At 45.2% G+C, this 22,752-nt stretch overlaps 1 protein-coding gene across 4 annotated transcripts in view; it reads left to right on the top strand.

Annotated features, from left to right (window-relative positions):
• The window catches only part of SV2B (synaptic vesicle glycoprotein 2B), a 97,113-nt gene that overhangs the window by 53,325 nt on the left and 21,036 nt on the right, over positions 1-22,752 (top strand). For all 4 annotated transcript variants that reach the window (XM_090029071.1, XM_090029073.1, XM_090029070.1 and 1 more), the window contains one exon: positions 4,944-5,831. In XM_090029071.1, coding sequence (XP_089885197.1) covers positions 5,300-5,831 — 532 coding nt within the window. In that variant the 5' untranslated portion in view covers positions 4,944-5,299. The remainder of the gene's footprint in view (positions 1-4,943; positions 5,832-22,752) is intronic.

Genomic DNA, 22,752 nt, shown 5'->3' with positions numbered 1-22,752 from the left:
CCAGCTCCAGTGCTTTGGAACACAAAATATTTCTGGAGCAATGGTGCTCAAGCTATCTGGCCCTGTGGGTTGGATGTGCAGTGCAGGGTCAGCCCATGGGCCCAATCCTGCATGCAGGGGCAGCTCGTAAGGTCGGTGTGTGGGTGTGACCTTGAGTGCTGGCTTAACCCCATTCAGTTCTGGATCTGGCTCTGGAGCAATCTGGCGCACAGATCCAGCTGCAGCATGGCCCCATGTGGCAGTGCTATCATCTACCCTGTGGGGTTCATCACGGACCTGAGAATTGGGCAGCAGGCAAGCAGGGGTAGTGTTAATTGCTGCAGCACTGGGAGCCATGGCAATTAATGCTGCCATCACTCCCCTGCTGCTTCAGGTGGGGTCCTGCTGCTGCTCCCGCGAGTCCAGAAATTTGGTGGCAAGGGTAGTATGGTGTCATGGACCCATGCAGTTGTGGGAGTGGAAACAAGGTCAGTAGCATGAAGATTCTTCAGTATTTAGTGGTATGTAGGATATGTGGGACAACTGCAGGGCAAGTGGCATTTAGAGCTGAGGAAATTTTTAGACACCTGACTATGGAGAACCCTAAAACAGAGGAAGATTAGCTCATCTTGCAGTTATGGGGTACTTGAAGGGCAAGAAACTAATGACTGATGGTATAAGTATATGCAACAGAGAAAGGCTTTTATGTAAAACACAGTGGTGGTAGCCAGTGGGTGGCTAGTGTCACTTTAGATCAAAGCAGACTTGTTGGCAAAGTAGTTGCATGTTACAGTGAATATATTCTCTGGGATTCTGCAAATGCTGTAGTAATAGAGAGCTCTGCTCTGGGACAGGGTGCACTTCTCCTATTCCAAACCCCAGAAAATGTTGCTAGACATTGTCTGTGGAAATAACCGATTTACCTCTAGTCTCTAGCAGAACTACAAAATGAAGAAAAACTCAGAGGCCAATGAGAAGCTGTGATGACCCTGGGCTACTGCTAGGGTTGCCCAGACCACAACCTTGCAGTCTGTAAAATAAATGTGAACTGGAAAGCTTTTGACTTACCAAGACTTGAATTCTGCATTGCGTTTTTGTTCTGCAACAGATGCTATCACTAGCCAATAAGACGATACCAACAGGGTGTGAACATGTACATTTGGGACCCTGTCCGAAGGGGAACATTTTAAAAGGGCAGCAGCTGGCATGTTCTCATTCTTGCATGTAAACAAACCAAGAACAATTCTGATGTAGCAAAACTGCTCCAGCTTTAACATGAATTCATCCAGGTTTAAAGTTGGAGCAGTTTTGCTACATTTACACCATTCTCTATTGGTTCGGACCTAGCCATTAGAACATACCAGCTGCTGCCTTTTTAAAACATTCCCCATTTGAAAGGGCCCCAAATGTCCATGCGTCCACACCAAGAGACATGCATTCCCCGTATTCCTTGATGTACTGGCGCCACGCTGTAGAGAACAATTCTACTTTGGATTCTCCAATGGGTCTCTCCTGTCTCTTCCAGCTCCTGGACATCTATTACTGCAGGTGGCGTAGGGAACCCCCAGCTCAAATCTTGGTATTGAAAATTAGTTAAAATGATGTTGTCTTCTTATGCATATATTTGCTTTTATGTATATGTTTGCCTAGGCTTACATTCTGTGACTGAACTGGGGTTTGAAATTGTCCTGCTGATTTTGAACCTGTGAATGTTTGCTAATGGCATATTATGTTTTCATTTAGAAAGAAAGCTTTTTGGTTCCTTTTATAGAACAAGTAGCATAGAACAATTCTTTATATCCAGAAAAGCAAGCAGCAGTTGAAATACATTGAGGTCACACACTCTGCTTTGACAGGCTGAGACCTGGGTCACTTTGAACCATAACCTGCCAACAAATGCTACATGAAGAGTTCAGTAATAGGTTCTGCTATTTCTTAGGATTCACCGTGGCAGGGAATATTGTTCCTTTTGTTTAAAACCCTGCCCCCCCACTTTTTTTAAAGAAAATATGTCTCTGTGGAATTCAGTTTTCACTGAATCCAAGAACATAATGTTCACCCCTGGCATGAGTCTTAGTATAATAGAGGCTATTTCACAAATGAGATGTTTTTTCAGCTCTCCAGCAGCCTGGGTATTTTTCAAACTAACACTAGAAGCCCCTTAGCAATGAAACGAGTGCTGTAAAACCTATTAAGTGCCTCTGATGGCTGTCAAATGTATTAACTCCCTTGCATATAAACAGACCAAGACTAGATGCAAATGTTTTTCCTGACTTAGATGTGTGCCTCGGTCTCTTGATCTTTCTGACTTGATGGAACCTCTTCCGTGCTGCTAGGGTTGTGGGGGTTTTTTGTTTCTTTTTCGTTATCAGTTGCTCTCTGAGTCTTGGAAAATGGCCCGGCTTCCTTTTTAACCTAATGTAAAATGTATGGGGTGATTCAGCAAAAAGAAAGGGAATGGAGAAACTTGCTTAATGCAGCGACAAATGTCAGGGGAGCTACAGCAGTGAGGGATGGCCTTGCAGTGTTTGCTGAGAGGTGCTGGCTTCCTGGATCTTAAAGGGAAAGCATCTTTTTTGCAGGTCTTATGGTTAATGAAATGCATGCCTTAAGCTGCACGTGTGATCCTGAAAGAAATCAGTGGAGAGCCTAGCATCCTGGTCTGCTTCCAGCCAAAAGATGCTTGTTTTCCCTAGGTTTCTTTTAAGGCAAAAGGTCTTTCTAAAAGGCTGATTGTGCCTGGGTGGGGAGGAGCAGTCAGGCCTTGGGCACTCAAGAAGCGGTGGCGTCAGACGACAGAGGTGTGCCTTGGAGGGATCCACAATATTCAGTCCTCAACTTTGGCTCACTCTTCTCTGTAGTCTGTCCCAGACCTAGGAAACCTCCTACTTAGCTTCTTATAGGTCATGCCTCAAGAGATTAGGGTCGATCACTGCCAGGGGGCCAAGTTTTATAAGCACTTAATACTGGGCCACTAATTTGCTGTAAGACGTGGTCGTCAAATGACTAGTTCCTCAGTGACTGTTGGAAGTGAGGTCATTCTTGAACGCTCAAAGGCTAATGAGAACAAATCCAACCCAGCAGTGGTGGAGACAGGCATGCTGTACTCAGTTACAACAACATCCTTGGCATGTATACAGTGCCATGAGAAAGGGGTTTGTGCCCGAAAGTTTGCAATTAAATAATTTTTTGTTTTGCAAACATCTAGTTCGCCTAATAAAAGGTATCACCTCTGTCACGAGTTCTGATTCCACGAGGTTACTCTGCGAGTGTCAGGCCTTACCATGCTCCCAGAAAGGCTTATGATGCCACTTCCGGGGGAATCGTATTAAGGGAACTTGCCCAGATCTATGAAGCAGCAGGTGGTTCAAAAGTGAGCCTGGAAGCATCAGGCCACATACGTAGCATTGCACTGGAAAAGAGTAACGGGAAGCTGCCTCTTTAAAAGGATATATGCTTGCCCAGCATGCTCATACTTCCTGCTGGTAGCAAGCTCCATTAACAGGTTTGACGAGTTCTCTGGTAAATGAGCTAGTGAGCAGATCTATCATAGGGCGCCGCAGCAACAGGAAGGAAACCTGTTTACTCTGCATGCAGCTCCTTAGGGTGTTGCATACATATCTCAGCAGGACGCTCGGGGCTTTTCAAAAATGCTTGGGGCTTCTTGGTGGATCCCTATACAGACACAAAGGGATTCTTTTCAACGCAGCAAAAAAAGGCCTAGTTCTGCATGCGTAGGCTATATTTGACTTGACAGCAGCATTTTCCATGCTGATTGGGCTTTAATTCCCTTAATTTCCTTCTGGCATGAACATTTGAGAAGGCTTATTTTGTGACATGTATTTTCTGACTCGTACATCTTTTTAGTTTTATGGCATTTCCACCGTGTCTAGGTGGCAGGGATAATATTCTGAAGTGGAGAGAGTCTGCATTGCTAGTTAGAATACCAGCTTTGCACGTTAAACTCTGCTGACACTTATACGCAGTTTGTGCGTGCATACATTTACGCGCATACAACATCACAGTGCCCACAGGTTCCACATCAATATAGCTATGTCATTCCATGGCTTATTCATTTATTTAGGCTAGAACCAGACAGCAGAAACTAAGTGTCTAGCATGTCTGCTGTGCTTTAACTCTTCTAGCGTGACTCTCTGTTTATTTACCAGTGATCCTTTTCTTCCAAAGCCTTTATTTTCAGTTGTGCACAGGGACAAATGCCAGAGAGCCAACTGGTTGCAATTCACTTGAAAAAATAATTGAATCCAGGTGTTCACAATCTGAGACTATTTATAAATGATTTGGCTTTGCTCAGTTTTCTTGGAAGAGGGTGATGATTTCATATTAACTTCATTTGTTCCTTGCTGTGAAAACTTCTCATCCAGTGGCTATTAGACTTGGAATAAACAGGGCAAAGTTAAATGAGAATCTCTCTCTTCACTTGTGTTCTCTTCCTGGTCTTTCTGCAAAGCGAAGGGACACCTATGAAAGCAAAATCCAAGTAATAAAATTGGATCGGGGCTTTGGTTTAAAAAAAAGTATAGTTCAGGTTATTTTAGTTATGATGAGAGTCTAAAATACCATAATTACTGAGCTCCAGATAGGCAGACAGAGATGTCTGTAGTAACCTAAAAGCACTGACTGATCAGCTCTACTTAACATTCTCAATGAAGCCCTAGGATGAATTTTGGAGGCAGGACTTCTTGGGATGACATTGTGTGGTTCAAAGTAGGCACCATGCCGCATGCTGCCCCCAGCTTACTTAAAGCATTCATATGACTGGGATGGGGGGGACCAGAAGTGGGGCTGGGTTGGGCTTTACCTATTTGTAAAATGCAGCAATAAACCCCAACTTTTCCATCTTCTTTTTTTTCTTTGGAGATTCAAAAGGATGTATATTTAACTCTGTGCGTTTCCCTCCTCTTTGGGCTGCTGTTTCATCACTATTGCTTTCTCATTCTCAGATCATGACCTTCATCAGCACAATGAATCTGAAAAACAAGCAACCTGCCAAGTCCTCTTAGCTCCTGGTTGAACAAACTTGCTGATCCTTCACTTATCTCTTGCCAACGACCAAGCTACACATTCCCTCCTCCTGAAGAAAGCAAGTCAAAAATTAGAGCTGAAACGTGAAACTTTAAGAAAAGCCCTCTCAGAAGCTCTTCTTTCAAGATTTACTCTTTTTTAAGCTGCGTGAACTTTGCATCAAGTCCGTTTTCTAAAGGAGACACAAGATCTGTTTGCGTAGCTGATACCAGAAATTGCACACACAAATAAACTATATATATAGAGAGAGAGGGAGTAAAAATCTACGCTCAGAATGGATGATAGGTATAGAAACAATGCAAACCTGTATCAAGGGGCTAAGGATATAGCACGAGAGATGAACCAAGTGTCAGAGGACTACAGATATCAGGATAGTAGCTATGAAGGGTATGCACCCAGTGATGGCTATTACCACGGTGGCAATGAGCCAGCTCAAGAAGAAGATGCCCAGAGTGATGCCACAGAAGGGCATGACGAAGATGACGAAGTCTATGAGGGAGAATATCAGGGCATCCCTCACCCAGATGACATTAAAGGCAAGCAGAAGAAGAAAGCCCCTGGTGTGGCTGATGATTATAGAGACCATGCGGATCTCATGGCACAGAGGATGGAGGATGAGGAACAGCTTGCCCACCAATATGAAAACATCATTGAAGAGTGTGGCCATGGGCGCTTCCAGTGGACACTCTTCTTTGTTCTAGGCTTGGCGCTGATGGCGGATGGAATCGAGGTGTTTGTGGTTGGGTTTGTGCTACCCAGTGCCGAGAAGGATATGTGCTTGTCCAGTTCAAACAAAGGGATGCTCGGTAAGTGCCTTTAACTACTTTCCTCAAGCAGCATGCAGCAGGGCTGGATTTAACCATTATCTTATTTCTTAAAGTGGGGGCACCCAGGACCTTCATTTCATGCACGCTCATGGGACTGAGGACAGCTACGTGCACTCCCATGACAAGGAAGCTGCTCAAAAACAACACAGAGCTGTGCCCTCACCCAGCCCTGTCTGGGCTGCAAGTCTCACACTTACAGCTTGGGAAAAACTCAGATTTCCTCCATTATGCAGTCTCATCTGTAGCGTTCAGAAAGGAAGCTTATTTATACAAAATCATGAGCATCATGGAAGGACAAGCAAGCAGGAGGGTTACAAGAGACATTCCCAACCTCAGCCCTCAGGGAACCAGATTTCAGTTCTTTAATGGCTAAATTTTAATGAGCAGCTCACAAACCAGTATCCTCCAGGTACAAGGGAACCTAACACGTATGAGCCGGTTTCATTATACAGGGTCTTCATAAAGTCTGTGTGCACATTTAAACTTTAATGACTTAGGTTGTAGGTATGATAGAAACAATCTGTAAATGGTATTTCAAAGCAAATTTATTAAAGTTCTAGGACAACTCGAGTACACAATGCTAGACTTCAACATAACCACCGTTTTCTTCTCACAGCTGATATGGACTTCAATTCTGCTAGCCATAGGACAGTTTACCTTCTCGTCTACAGTAGCCATTTTTTGTTTGTCAAAGGATGTGAAATAAGAAAAAATGTGTTATTACTTATGAAGTCTAGCATTGTGTACTCTAGTTGTCCTAAAACTTTAATACATTTGCTTTTAAATCCTGTTTACAGATTGGTTCTATCATACCTACAGCCTACATTATTAAAGTTTAACAGCGCACAAGGACTTTATGAAGAGCCTGTATATTAAGCTATACACTGTGAGTGGGGAGAATCTCTTGTGCTGAGATTCATTTGCTTGCATGTTCCATTCCCAGGACATTAGACTTCCCTTAAACTCCTATTTATTTTTGTTACATGGGATCTTCCTATTTAGTTGTCCATCTAGCTCTCTTTGCCTTGAAAGCATACATATTGCTGCAAGATTGACTTTATCTGTGTATTGATCTGGCTGCCCGCCTGTCTATAAATTTAAATCATGCCTGCCACTGAGGTACTGAGTGTTACATAAGGGAAAGAGGGATTTTTCTCATCAAGGATGAAGAGTGCTGAGTAGGTGAGGATGGAGATTGACATTGGAGGACAGGGAAGAAAGCTCTTGTATGGGATTTGCTGAACATTTTCTGTTGAGGTTTTTTTGTAAGAAGTCCACCTTCTCGGCAGCCAGTGCAATGTGAGCCAGCCTTGTCTCCTCTGTCTTTTTAGATTACAAGCTCTTTTGCAATGAGGTTCTGCTATGGAGTGAGTGCACTTACTTCATAGCAAAGTCTGCAGTGAGAAAACAGAGAGGAGTGTGAACCAGGACCCCAGTGTTCAGCTGGTCTGGACGATCTCCACCCCCGAGTGCTGAGGGAATTAGCTGAGGTCGTTGTGGGACCCCTGGCACGGCTGTACGAGCACTTGTGGTGCTCTGGTGTGGTGCCAGAGGACTGGAAGAGGGCCAGTGTGGTTCCCATCTTCAAAATGGGGAGGAAGGAGGACATGGGGAACTATAGGCCAGTTAGTCTTACTTTGATCCTAGGCAAGCTGTTCGAGAAAATTATGCTGGCACACATCCATGAGGGGCCAGCAGGGGATTTCATGCTTAGGGGCAACCAACACGGGTTCATCAGTAGCAGGTCCTGTCAGACCAACCTGGTGGCCTTCTACGACCGGGTCACCAAATCCTTGGACGCAGGTGTCTCGGTGGACATAGTTTTTCTGGACTTTCGGAAGGCCTTCAACACTGTCTCTCACCCCGTTCTCATTACAAAACTGTGGGACTGTGGTGCCAACACCCACACAGTCAAATGGGTCGCCAACTGGCTGGAGGGCCGCACGCAGACAGCGGTGGTGGATGGGTCATTTTCAGCCTGGAGGGACGTGGGCAGTGGGGTCCCCCAGGGCTCGGTCCTCGGGCCCGCACTGTTCAACATCTTCATCAGCGAGGGGATAAATAGCACCCTGCTCAAATTTTCTGATGACACCAAGATGTGGGGGGATGTGGGCACGCTAGAAGGGAGCAATAGGCTACAATTGGACCTAGACAGGTTACAGGGATGGGCGGAAGAGAAGAGGATGGGATTCAACACCGACAAGTGCAAAGTGATGCACCTGGGGAGGAACAACCGGCACCATACCTACAGACTGGGGAACTCCCTTCTCGTCAGTGCAGAGGCGGAAAAGGATCTTGGAGTCATCATTGATGCCAAGATGAACATGGGCCGGCAGTGTGGGGATGCAGTCAGGAAGGCCAACCGCACCTTGGCATGCATCCACAGATGCATCTCGAGCAGGTCCAGAGAGGTGATCCTCCCCCACTGTGCGGCACTGGTCAGGCCGCAGCTGGAGTACTGCGTCCAGTTCTGGGTGCCGCACTTCAGGAGGGATGTGGACAGCATGGAGAGGGTCCAGAGGAGGCCGCTCGCATGATCAGGGGACAGCAGGGCAGGCCCTACGAGGAGAGGCTGCGGGACCTGAACCTGTTCAGCCTCCACAAGAGAAGGCTGAGGGGGGATCTTGTGGCCTGTTATAAACTAGTCGGGGGGATCAGCAGGCATTGGGGGAGTCACTGTTCCCCCGAGCACCGCCAGGAGTGACCAGGAATAACGGTCACAAGCTGGCAGAGGGGAGATTCATACTAGATATCAGGAGGCGCGACTTCACTGTCAGGGCAGCTATGATCTGGCACCAACTTCCAAGAGAAGTGGTGCTGGCTTCTCTCCTGGGGGTCTTTAAGAGGAGGCCAGATGAGCACTTTGCTGGGGTCGTTTGACCCCAGTACTCTTTCCTGCCATGGCAGGGGGTCGGACTTGATGATCTGCTCAGGTCCCTTCTGACCCTACAAACTATGAAACTATTTCAGCACGACCTCAGATGTAGCTTCACAGCCTAACACTACCATGAGGTCTCTTAGAAGTAGCAGAATCCTGCTTTATATGAATCTCGTTCTTTACCCCCTCCCAGTGCACTGAAATCTGTGGGAATTGCACAAGGAGTGCAGGATAGACCCTGATTCACTTTCAGCCTCGTGTTCAAAGAATTTCAAAATGTTATGCTTGAGGAAGAGCTTTTGATGATCTCCACTGAGAGTCAGTGGTGACTGCAACTCAATTCTGTAGCCAGTTCTTGCAGTGGTTTCATTTTCTACCATTGGCTTCCCACTCCTCCCAGCCTTACCATTTCCCAGCAGCAGAACTCAGGCCACTGCATTGATCTGCAAGCTATTACACTGCATCTCCTGACACCGCCAAGCTCACTAATGTTCCCTTCTTGGTCCAACCCCGCCTTTTCTTTGCTCCAAGTCCCAATTAGCAGAGTAGCTGTGTTGCCATTTCCCTTCATAGGCCAGATTCTCTACTAAAACTGTTTGCTACTGTGTACTAGGTCAAAGAAGTCTATGGAGGTTTCCTTCTAAATCTGTAGACTGAAATTAATGTTCCACACAGGGATTAGAAAATCAGCCTGTTAACAACATCTGCTTTGCTTCACTGCTTCTACCTCCCACCGGGCTTAAACAAAAGTTTATTTATTTTACCTGAGACTGAGTAGGACAGTTGGGATAAAAGATTATTTTTTCTTCAGGCATGAGCCAAAATACGGTGCAGGGTTTTTCTAGACTCCTTAGGAACCCTGGAAGCATCCAGCCCTGTGTGATAATGGTAATCAGCCATGCAACTGTATGGTGCATTTACAAGACTTACAAAGCCACTATTGGAAGATTCGTGGCTTTGGGAAATCTCTGAGCATGGCAGGTGCCCACTGACTGGACCAGAAAGCAGGTCTTTTATTTTGGTGCCCAAATAGAAAAGTTCAGATATTCTGAATATCTGACTCTATAAATATCTATCCTTGGTGGAGCTCCTGACTATAGGCACCACGGTCAGGAGCACTGAAATGTCCCGGGAAAATCTATCTTTGAAGTATTTCTGGCACAACCAGAAGTAGAAAGGACAGAAATCTCAAGAGAAAGCTTGTTCTTATGCTCTTTCAATTCCACTAAGTGCAAGATGGACAGTTCAGAGAGTTCAGATGAGCTTTAAATAACCTTGCACACTTTTCTGTGCAGTTATCCAGTACTTCTGTCTTCTTTTAGGAGGAGGAACAACATGCTTCCTAGTTCCTTTTCCTCTAGGGCTCTCCTCCCCACTTTAAACATTTTTGGAACTTGGTTTTGCAGAAATTTTTCCACTCTCCTTAACTGTCTGGTTTGGAAATTAGACATCGGAGCTGCAGTTAAAATACTTACACATATTAGGAAGAGCTGATACAGTTCAGCTGGAAAGGCTGAGAGAAGAGTGGACTGGATATTACTCTCGTGCTAGTGGTAGCTATGGGAGAGGAAACTGTTTTCAAATACAGTCTGTTTTCAAATAAATCTTTTTTGTTTTTCTTATAAAGGCTCTTATTCACCTGCCAGCTATTTTTGTGCAGGGAGGTGTGGCTGGTTTGGATCTAGGTCTATGAGAGAAGGAACTGTGTTCCAAGGGGCTTTGAAAACACTCAGGCTGCAGAGAAATGCTTGAGCATGAAGAACCAGTACCAAGTGGCACAAACATCATACTGTTCAGGATGGCCTTGTCTCCTCCAGGGTACAATCTCCCAGCTGGCTCTCATGAAGGTACTAAGGAGAGATACCAAAAAATAAGCTTCCTCAAAACCTCCTCAAGACCATCTCAAGACTGAAACCTTGTAAAGTAGCAGAGAGCTTCTGAGACAAGCTCATTTCCCTCTGGGGACTCCAGTTCCTCGATCTTCTCGGGATTGTGCTCTTGCAAATTAGGCTTGTTAATACTCAGGGTTCAATGGTACTTACAGCCTGATTTGTCAGAGTAATTGTAGCAATCAAGAAGCTCTTTGGCTCCATTTATAACTAATGTTTAGTGATAATCTGCAAAAGCGGGTCTTTGTGAAATGAACAGAGATTTTATTAGAGTGGGCATGCTTCTCGCTCAAATTACCATGACTTTATAGGGGCCCATGGGTCATTAGATACACATGAATTCCTTCTCTTTGTTATATACAAATAGACCTTGCACAAGAGTTCATACCGATTCTCTGGTGGCTGTTCATCTAGCTGTGTTTGTAATAAAGGGAAAAAAATCAGAATACCCCAAATGGAGGTGAGGTGGGTTTCAGGTAGTTGCTAATGTGCCTAAGAGAATGTCTCTCCTTTCAGTTTTGAGGGGATGGCTGAGTGAAAAATACGTGGGAGAAATAGGCAAACCATAAAAGAAAAGAAGAAGAGCTAAATAGATCTGTTGATGAACATTTGCTATTATTTAAAATACAGTTTGCTTTAAACCCTTAATCTTTTGCATGCTTTGCTGTCATTGGGAACAGTAGGGCAAAAAATCACCAAAATTATACCCAAATTGAGCAAAAATGACAAACAAACATATGCCTGCAATGTTTTTTTGTGAAAAGTGTGAAATGAATGTGACACATCGTATAAAACGTTTGCATTTTATTCTGAAAATAAACAACTCTATATGAGATGCAAATGAATGGTTATTTTAGCCCCAGCTGTCCCTGTGGGTACAGAACATATATTTTGGGTTTCTCTTTGCTGTGAAATGTTATTTCAAAATGGCACACAGGGGAAATTTAAGGGAAAAAAATCAGTTTTACATTTTTTAGCACTTTGATGGTATATATTTTCAAAAAGTTGTGGGCTGAGATGGGGCTTGTTCATTTCTCAGAGTTTATTTTCAGTTCTTCACTTGATATTTGTGCATTGGCCCAAAACTTAACAAAAGTAAAAACAGCAGCAACGATGACTTATTGCCGTTATTCATAGCCCAGGTAGCAAATATTATTATTTATGTATACCTAGAAACAAATAATATAAAATGAAGAGTAATAATAGCATTTTAAGACCTTTCATATGGAAAGAACACAGAACAAATGTTAATATCCCTATAGTGTCAGTAATGTCAACTTGGTTTGCCACTGCAAGCGGGGAGAAGGAAAAAGGAGACATTTAAGTGGCCTGTCCAAAGCTGCAGAGTAGACCACAGCAGAGCCAAGAGTAAGATTAAGAGCTATTAGGCACAAGACCATCCTTTCTTTTTACAGCTTTAAGTATAATAACAACCATTTAAAGATAAAACTCTTTGCTGAATCCTAGTTCCATTTTCTCTTTAGTAGTTTAGACCAAAAAAGTAATAAAAATCGTGCTGGTAGCTAATGCAGCAAGATTGAAATTCATGCCTAGCAATACGAGTTGAGTTAGAAAGGATATATGTAAGGCAGGGGTGGGCAATTATTTTGGGGGGAGGGCCACTTACCCAGCTTTGCCAGGGTGTTGAGGGCTGCATGGGTAGCCCTGCCCCTTGACAGGTGCCCCACCCCCTGGTCACCATCTTGGGACCAGTGTCCCAGGGCCAGCATCAGTGGGGCCCAAATTGGGGCACAGGCTGGCAGGGGTCTGTGGATCTGGGCTGGGCTGCACCAGCAGGGAGTGGGGGGGAGCTGGCCCGGCTCCATAGAGCCCCTGCTGGCTAGGACCCCGCTCTCCTGCCACCCTGCTTTGCGCCCTGCTGGCACTGGCTCCAGGACACCGGTGCAGGTGCCATGCTCCCGCTGGCTTCTGCACCTGCTCACTCCCAGCGCCCCCCTGCCCCGCAGTACAGGCGGGGGCAGCGCACAGCTCTGACCCCCTGCTCACCGGCAGGGAAGAAGCTGATGCTGAGCGCGGGTAAAAGTGTCCCCTCGCCCATCCCACGGCTGATGCTCCCTGCTGCAGGTGCTCACAGTCCACGCGGGACTGTCTGGAGGAGGCACAGGCAGCCCCACGTGGGCTCCAAGCGGGTACAACATGGGGTGCTGGGCATGGGCCAAGTGAGGGGCTGCTTTTCCCCACACTTAGCACCAGCTTGTAACCCACCCTATGCCCAGCCGGGGCCCCACTGGCTCCAGGCTTGCCTGTTGGTGGCAGCAGCTGCAGCCCCCCACTTGCCACTTTGGGTAATGTTGGCTGCTGCTGCCCGCCCGGAGCTCACGCGCTGGGCAGCCCACAGGCAGAGGTGGCAAACAGTGGTGGCGAGGCTGGAGCTGGCAGTGGGGAGGTTACAAGGTGGTGCTGAGTGTGGCGGGTGGAAATAGTGGCCCCTTGCCTGCCCCGTGACTGGCACCCCATGCTGCAGCCACTCACAGCCTGCGTGGGGCTGTCCTGAGTAGCACACGCAGCCCTGCGCAGGCTGCAAGCAGCTGCGGTGTGGGGTGCTGGCCATGGGGTGGGGAAGGGCTGCTTTCCACCCCCCATAATTAGCTTTTCCCCAGGCTCCTTCCCTGCCAAGGGTCCCCCCCGCCCTTCTCCCCTCTCCCCCCCTACACTTACCTGAGTTTGCAGCGTGGTGCAGCCACGTGGTCCCAGGCCAGAAGCCCTGGCTGGGGCTTCCAGCTGGGGGTGGGGCCAGGCAGGCCTTGCTGTTGGGACCCTGCTGGGGGAGCCCGCCAGGCTTCCCCTGGGTCCTACTGCTCCTGGTTCCTGTCATTTTTGACAGGAACCAAGGGCAGATAAATATGAATTTTCTAAATTTTTTAGGGGCCCCGTAGGCCGGATAGAATGGCCTCATGGGCCAGATCTGGCCCACGGGCCGTATTTTGCACATCCCTGATGTAAGGTTACGCTGGTTTGGGGGCTTGGTATTATTATTATTCCTAGAGGCAAATATTGGTGTTGCCTTTTCTTCTTCTTTCAACAAATTCTAATTACCACCTTATCAGAACTCAGTATCTTATCCAGTTTATTTTTTTCTGGGTAAATGTCTTATATATCCAGATATGGTGCCTTTAAGACCCACCCCCAGCCATGCCTTGGGCCTAAAAGCCTAACCATGCCAGCAAATGGTTTAGGCTCTAGCAGGGTTGATTAACACACCCTCCGTGTAGTGTTATCCTGTGCATCCTACCCAAACAGAACCATGGCAGAACGCAGGTGCCTGGGACTGTGCTAGGGCACCGTGGTGCAGGTGCGACTGAGATTGCTGCATTGGTGGACACCGAAACAAATTGACCGTGCAGATATTCATGGTTACAAGAATCAGAATCTTCAGTTTCTGAATACTGCACAATATTTCCCTTGAGACATTCCTTGGAAGTTGTTCATTAGCATATTCATTGAAGACAAACATGAGAGGGGCACAAGAACAGCCAGCCTTCCCATCTGTGTCAGTCAACATCTTCTTGCAGCATTGGCATCTCTTGTGTTACACAAGAGTGGGCCTGATACGTGAACGGAGGGCAGTGGTACAGGTGCACACCGGCCAGCGTGCGGCATGGCTTACTATAACTCACAGAGACCTCCTGAAGGTCAGTGCTGCTTCACCTTGGTGGAGCTTCGTGTAGGCCCCTTTCTGGGTGTTGATCGCCTCCTCGTTTGTAAACAGAATGGTAATTTTATCTGACACGAGCCCAAATGAACAGATTTTCCTTTAACAGCAAAGGATTAATTTGGCTTCCTCTGTTGAAAAGTTCAGTTTAGCAGAGGGGCTGGGTGTGAAGAAGCCAGATGGTCCCATGAATATTATATTGATGGACAAATCCCAATGGGGGGTACCTTGAAACAGACTCCGCGCAAACACCCACCCACTCTCTGTGCTGGTAGCACCTGTGAAATGTTCAGCGTGCGCTCGCGGTGACACGTCGCAACATTTGTGGATTCATAAATTCTCCTTTGATTCGGCTGCAAAATTCCCTAGGATTACAGCAGCTATCCCTTACCATGAGCCAGTTCAAATACGTGTCTTCCTCATTCGTTACAACAGGAAAATCTCTTTCACTGTTATAGACGGGATGATTCGCTTTTAACTGGACGGGCCATTAATTGTTAGGGAGATGTTGCTGCATAACTGTTGAACAAAAGAAATGTCACATGAACTGAAGTAGAGGGGTGTAGGAGACCTCCGATAAGAGCCTAGACTGGTTGTGAAACCCTTTCTGAAACAGTCTGTCTTGAACAAATTGGTTGACATAAAAGTGCTTAGCACTTACGTAGCACGGCCTTGTGTGTATGTCCTTCCTATTCATATGGGCACAGATTTTAAAGCCTGAAGGAGCCACTCTCATCATGTAGTTTGCTTTCCATGACATAAGTTGAAGAATTTTAACAAAATTTAAAGAACTTACTTCATTTAGAAACTTTGTATATATTGCCCTCCCCCCCTTTTTTTTTCTTGTTTTCCAGGAGGAATAAATGCAGTGGCTTTCTATTTTGCTTGTAGCAACAGCTGCTGGCTGAGTGATTCATAACCACATCTTTTTTTCTTTGAATTTCAGCTCTTTTTCTTTTAAAAATTATTTTTACTGTTCACACATACTTTTCTTTTCACAAACTTTCTTGTTTTGTGCTGGCGTGTTTTCTCAAATGTGCCCATTATTTTATATTACTGATGGAACGATGTCTTCAGATAATGCTTGCCCTTTAACCAACACAACAACAACTTCAGATGTTATATGCGCCTGTTCACCAGCAATTAAATTTGGACTGGACACACAGGTCACACAATAGGTCACCCAATTTGGACGTTGATTGAATGAGTATAACGGCTTGAATCAAGTTTCGGGTATGAACTCTCACGGCTCCAAGTTTGGAATGTGTTTCCCAGGAATATTCTCTAACATTTTCAAAGTACTGCTTATTGTGAGGATATTGCTGCCAGTAAATCTGTTTTCTAGAGCATTTGGTGAATATTAAAAGCAGGAGTGGCACAGCAGAATGGAATTAGCTTTGGATTTTTTTATTAGTTCTACTAAAACTTGAATATCAACCTTTTTTTCCTCCTGAGGTAATAGAAATGTTGCAGTGGGACCGTGTTCAAAGGATTCCTGAAAGAATCCAATGCATCCCTTGCATCTTTCAATACAGCTCACTACCTAATTAGTATTTTTGGGTGTAGTGATATATGCACCAAGTGGTCCTCAATTTTTTGTATGCAGGACTTCTGATAACAGTCCTCCCAGACTGTTATTTCTTAGGTTCATTTCTTCTCTGCAGGCTAATTTACATTTCTTGAGACTTATCTTCCTTTGCCTACTGACTCGAGCACCTCTGGTTCCTTAGGATTCTGGTTGTTTCACATCTCACTGGGTTTGTGTATTTGACAAAACCCGCGACCCTCTTTTCAATACCCGGATCCCAAGCATGTACACAGAGCTATCTGGTACCTCCCTGAAAAATGCCGCCAGAAGCAGATGCACATTTTAGAAAAGAATAACAAATGCTGAATGAACACCATGGCAAGATGTTACTCCAGAAAACTGCTGCCTGTAAATCTTTCTTTGCTATATAAGTACTGCACCTGCAGCCCCAGGATGGCACTTATCTACTGGAGTGGTTTATAGCAGCTGCCCAAATGCAAGTTTGATGATGCTGTCTGGAACATGCAGTCTTTGCAGGAGGAGGATGCTGCCCATCATGATAAAGCATCCTGGTGATTTCATTTGGGCTGCGGAGTGGGTGCCTCCAGCACAGACAGCCAATGCCTCGGAAATGGATGTAGAAATTACCTGATGGTAGTCACTACTGTCATTTTTATGGCAGATCTTTCTTACTGGAAATCTGAAGGGCTTAGTTTGCCCAGCATCACTGGTTTATGAAACAAAATACATAGAGAACTAATGCCATTTCGACTAGGTTGTATTTATCAACAGAAAATACTAGCTTGGGTTCATCCTGCCTAATTTCAGTTCATAATAGATGCTGTCTCACGGAGACGTAATCTTGAACCCTACCCTGAGCTTGGGTGCCTGAGTTTGCGGTCACAATCTGCGCTGTTCGGTGCCTTCAATATCAGCTGCACTCCTCCTACCAAACCTCTTCTGCTGCCTGTTTAATCCTTTGAATGTTGCCCTTTTCCAGCGGTATTCAGCTGTGAGTCCTGCACCCTGCTCACATGGTGGAGTGCTGCACTTGGCATCATGCATGACATCCACTTGCTCCCTTCACACCAAGAGTGCAGTCACTTGAAACGCCATCATTTAGTAGCAGAAACACTCTGGCCCTGCCCCCAAAGCAGAGATATGCATGTGGGCACTTCCATACCCTTCTCTCCTCCTAGGAATTGAGACTCTCTCTTTGGGTAGGAGCAACTGTTTTTGCCCAAATGGTCTTCTACATACTGGACTTCAGAAGTCTGATTATACCTCTCCTACACAGTAGCCTCTCTATATACCCTTAACATTTTATCCTATAATAAAATTATCCCTGGAGAGAGTAGGATGCCAATCTGGAGTGCCTGCAAGGTGCAGAAAGTGGTTTAGACTGGGAAGTTTGCACCTGCAGGATCTCTGTGGTCGCTAGCTTTGGGGCTCAGTGTAGCTCCAGTTCCTCTTATGCACAGACTTGTACAGGATCAGCTCTTGGGTTGAATAAAATAAGAAACAAATGCACCAAGGCAAGACATTTCTGCAGGACTATGGCCTTCTATAGCTGTTATATTTCTTTTAGTAAAGCTTTAAAGTCCTCCAGGTCTCTTTGTTTGGCTGTAAGAGAGGACCTAGTGGAGTCGGACACGTAATGACCAAAGGCACTTGATTAATGGAGCTGTTGCTCAGTCACTCTGAGCTGGGTGGCTGCAGCTGAAAACAAATGTCCCCAGTGGCCAGATAGCTGGCTTCCACACACCCTCAATCAGGATATTATACAGTAAAAATAATAATAATAGATCACTGGCTACAATCAAAATGGAAAGGCATCCTGGAGATTAGAAGGCAGCAGGCTCCTGCTCCTGGCCAGATATTTTTTCACTTTTAAGAAGCTTTGATGAACAGCTGCCAACATGGATTTTCTCTGCAAAACACAATTAACTCGGCCTGACCATTCATTTTTAATCTGGATTCAAAACTGTGGGTTTAGCTTTGCTGAAAGACCCTCCATCACTCTGTTGGCAGAGTTCACTATCAGTATAGAGGGCAGTGGTGTGCTGGCTAAGGTGTGCGATAGGGACTGTCACTTCCCTATGACAGCACCTACCGCAGAATCAGAGGCACTCCAGCGTGCGTGATGTTAATGCATCTCAGTGGCTGGTGTAAAAGCCTTAACCATTATGGCAGCCCACAGGGAGTCTCCTTCATTATGGTTTTGGATTTTATATTTGTTCCTTTATCCGGCATGTTCTGATCAAGGTGGCAGAGGCTGGTGTCTGTAGAGAGAGAGATTGAAAGTTCCCATGCTGTGCATATGCTTTTATCTAGCTGCTCTGGTGTCCATATATCTTTAGCTAAAGCATTATTACACGATCATTCATTCACTGCATCATGAGTTGGCTAGGGCAGAAGAGTGGATGTTGAACCCGTGACACCTGATGCTTATACTGGAAATAGCGTATTTCCTACATTTTAGCACATAAAAAGTGTGCATCTTCCCCCTCCCCTCCCCCCCAAATCCAATCACTGGAAATAGGAGTGCACATTGTATGTGAGGAATATGGTAAGATCAGTTTCTGCTGCTTACAGGCAAAAGTTAAAGTAAAATCTGCCCAGATCCACAGAGAACAAAACTATGAGCAGGCTCAGCTCCCCAGCTGCTGCTACCCAGTTACTTACTACAAGAAAATATCTTTTTTTCCCTTCATTCAGCCTTTCACAAGCAAGGCATGTGCCTTATTGCAGGACATGTTGTACGCAAGATCAAATTCTAATATCATCCGGAATGGCACAGAATATCTCCAACATATAGACAGTTAAACTATTCATAAAGAATCTGATAACATCCTTTGCAGCAAGTACCAGGCACAAACAAACAGCTGCTTTATGTGGATGAGATGATCCTACCTTGAGAAATCTTGCAATGTCTCTCTCTCTCTTTTTTTTTTTAAGAATAATGTTTATCATTTCAGAGGAAAAGGCATTAATGATCCTTCATTCTGCCTATTTTCTCTCTCTTCTTGAAGAATGTAAAGCCTCAACAGCCTACCCAAAATCCTTCTCCTGATGATAAAAAATGTACTCATCAGATTACAGAATACAAACAACACTTCATTACTTGGGCAACCAATCAGTGTAGGTGGACTTTTTGATTGTCAGCTAGAAAAAACGCTTAGTGAATTGTCTGGGATCAATCCTAAGAGTGAAAGGAAAACTCTGCAAAGAGAAGTTGAGCAAATACATAAAGCAAAATTGTAATTAGCTCATGAATGGGGAAAAAGGCTAAATAATTCACTACCCATTATTCCCACAGACTAGTTATGGGATCAGAAGCAGTGTTGTTAGAAGCCTGAACTTTTCCAGGTCTGATTAATATGAGCCAAGCAGCTTGTGAAATCCTGCAGTGGCTGTATGCTGCATAGCTTTTAATTTAGTAATGTATTTCAGGAAAAAAAAAAAGGTGCATTCATTTACAATCTAGAAGGATATTAGCATCGACTTCCAAATGCCCCTCTGCATCATTCCTTAGCTGGCTTTGTATCATGGTGCAGAGCACACCAGAGCAACTGGAGTGGTCATCTTGTGCAGTTGCTAATGCAGGGATGAATGCAGGAACCTTCATTATTGCAACTGGGTTCTTTGCATCTTCAGCAGCTTTTGTCTTCAGTGGGAGCAGGGGCACCTGGGTACCTACCTGAGCTTGGACCCTAGCTGAGCTGAGGAGGCTCCTCTTGTTAAGCTTCATCAGGGATAGTGTTCCCACACTCCACATTCACAACACTTCTTTTTTTCTGAGCGGCTCAGTCCTGGTCAGAGCTACTGGCTGGAATCCATCTCTCCCCTTTCCTTCCACCAGGCTACCGAGTCATGCTCTCTCCCTGGCTCCATGACTCCCCAGAAGTCTGTTCTGCGGAAACAAGAGTGCTCTAGACTTGTGATATGGGCTTGTCTCTCAGGTAAAGGAGGAGAGAACCTGGATCTCCCATAGCCTAGGTGAATGCTTTAACCCTTGTACTATTATGCAAAAGTGTGTGGCCACAAGCAACTCCACCTCCTCTGTGTTTTAGGAGGAAAGAGTACCCTTGCTCCATTTTTGAAAGCAAAGATATAGGCACCCATTTCTAAGGAGAGGGCTCCAGACCATTCATCTCAGGAGGAAGGAAATGGTCTATAGAGATGAGTATGCTGAGCTCTGAGTAGCATAACATGCTGGCTATCTCTAGGCAGCTCCCAACTCACCTTGCTTGTCTCATCTGGGTCTGCTAACTCTCTCCATGCAACGTGCCAGGAGTTTCGATTCCTAACACAAGGTTTGGCTTCTACTATGAGGTTCTGGCACCTACGAGATGGGGCTTACAGCCCTTAACTCTGCACCCAAGTCTTTTTTTGCATGTGAGCCTTCCTAGACGGTGTAATTTGGGTAGTTCTCATGACTTAAAAAGAGAATATGAATTGCAAAATCAAGGTCATGTCAAGGTTTTATGCCTTTTATTGCAGTAGTACTGAAGAGACCATGGAGGAGGAGTCAGTGTTGAATTAGGGTTCCCCCTAAACTATTGCGTGATCCTTTAGCTTGAAGATGGTGAAACAGTTCTGCACCTCATTCCCAATATATTAGCTCTGGCATTGCTGATGCTGTGATATTTCCTTTAATGTGTTGTTGTTTGGACCTCATAGTCTAAGTGGGCTTTCAAGAATCAGAGCATATCATGAATAACCACTTGGCCACCAGATAGTTCAGTCCCGGGCTTTTGGGGTAGTAACTGCAGTCATACAGCAACAAAGGCACTGAACTTGAAGAGACATATCCTTGAACTGGAGTAAATCAGTTATACCGGCTTCAATGGAATGAAACCAGATAATGATGCTCCTGCCTCATCTGGGCTAATTCAAAGGGTCAGCTAGGTAACTCTCCCTGAATGACTATTTCCTTTATTGCATTTCCCCCTGCTGAAGGGAATTTGCTAATAGAAACAGCTTAAACAAAGAACTGAAAGCTGGAGATCAAACCAAGCCACAATGTGTTGTTTTCACAGGCTCACGCCATATGCCGCCAGTAGCTGGATTGATTGATCCCTAGGGGGTTTTTCCTCACAGCAATGCAAATCAAATCATCTCACTCTGCCTGATCAATTTTTTTCCAGCCCTGGTAGCATCTGCACACACTGCTCGTTACCGGGATGTTAATGCTCAGCATCTGATCCTACTGCCCTTACATGGGCAAAACTCTTGCGGGCCTGTGTAGGAGATCAGTGTGAGGCTCTGGATGCAATTATTCATGTACCTTTACAGGAATCCCAGGATCTTTAGGGAGGCAGGGATGTGAAGTGACTGAGCTGGTCCAACTTGGACCAGTGTCCACCCCTACTAATTGCTCTTTTATTGGCCATTTCAGCAGGGTGGTCAAGAGCTGAATGGGTGAGAAAAGCTGAATTGCCTTCCTTTCAAGGGTATGGTGGAGAGGTGCATGCCATGCGAGGGGCTTGCCTGTTCCTGTCTATGGCTAAGCCAATTCTCCTCAGTTTCAATAGAGCATTAAAATAGTGACTAAAACCGTCTTTTAAAGAATTGGTTGCTGTAAGATAAAACCAGACAAATCTTTTAAAAAAAATTGTTTTAATCAAATAAACAAAAAGAAATAGTTTTGTACCCAAGGAGGATGACTACCTATGGGAATATGGTACCAAGGGAGGTGATGGATGCTCCATCTCTTGAAGTCTTTGAATCAAGTCTGGATGCCTTTCTGGACAAGACTTCAACCATGTAATTGCCACAGTACAGAAGTAAATAGATGAAATCCTATTGCTTGTGTTAAACAGAAGGTCAGACTAGACGGGGTGACCCTTCCTGGTGAATCAGTGAAAGCCAGAGTGTGTCAAGGATGGCATAATTAAAGGGAAACTTGGGTGCAACCAGCAAAGAGTTTCTCCCTTTCTTTAGCCATCTCTCTGCTCTGTCAATGTTTCATGAAAAATGGGCAGGAGCTCAGGATGCTTCTCCCTCCATACCCTTGGGTTAGCGGAGCTAAGACAGACTGCTGTTTGATAGCTAGTGGCACGTACTGGGGACACGTGCGTTATAAGCTGCTTAGGCCAGGCTGTTGCTGACGTGCTGGGGGATGAGTGACCAGTGAGGTAGGGAAGAGAAGTCTCTGGCTGCTCAAATGCGGGTACGTCTTTACTGCACACTGTAGCACAGTGTAGCAATAGCTGAACTAACTAGCTTTGGCAAGGTAAATGAGCCTGGGTGCAGCTCAAAAAGACTGCAGCAAAATTGCTTCCACATTGGTTTAGAGTTTGGCTATCTCTGCACAGCAACACATTATGTAGGGCAGACACTTGGACAACTCCAAAGATCTCATTTTCTTGGGGTGGAAATCAGATGGCACCTGAAGCTGAAGGAGTCGGGTGTTTTTTGTTACCTGGAACCATATCACACTAGAGGGTAAAAAAGCCCAACCAACTTAAGCACTTGACCTTACATTTTCAGCTCTTACACAGCCCTGGAGAGCCAATGTCATTATCCCCATTGTACATATGGCGAAACAGAGGCAAAGAGATGCAGGGTCACACAGTGAATCACCGGCACAGTCAGGAATACAATTCAGCTGGTCTTGGCTTCTGGAGCCAGTCTGACTTGTTAATGTGCAGATCCTAGAAGTAATAGACTGTTAATTACCTGGGACCTTTGGGTTTTAGAAGGGGATGTATCCCATTTGTTAGATATGACTTATTCTTAGCTTTAGTTATACTGATCATTGCTGGCAGCTGTGAAGTGCCAGGGGCTTTCCAAACATATGTCAACATTGTTTTCTGCAAACTCATGGGTATTTGAATATTCACATGTCATAATTTGACTCCCTTTGAACATGGCAGTGACTCTGTAGATTCCAGTAAACTATTCTCTCACAAGAGGACATATAAGCA

The sequence above is a fragment of the Crocodylus siamensis genome, chromosome 15, assembly GCF_052110815.1.
Source record: "Crocodylus siamensis isolate JL-2025a chromosome 15, ASM5211081v1, whole genome shotgun sequence".
Classification (NCBI taxonomy): Eukaryota; Metazoa; Chordata; order Crocodylia; family Crocodylidae; genus Crocodylus; species Crocodylus siamensis.
Note: the sequence above shows the minus strand (reverse complement) of the source record. Positions and strands in the feature narration are given on the sequence as shown.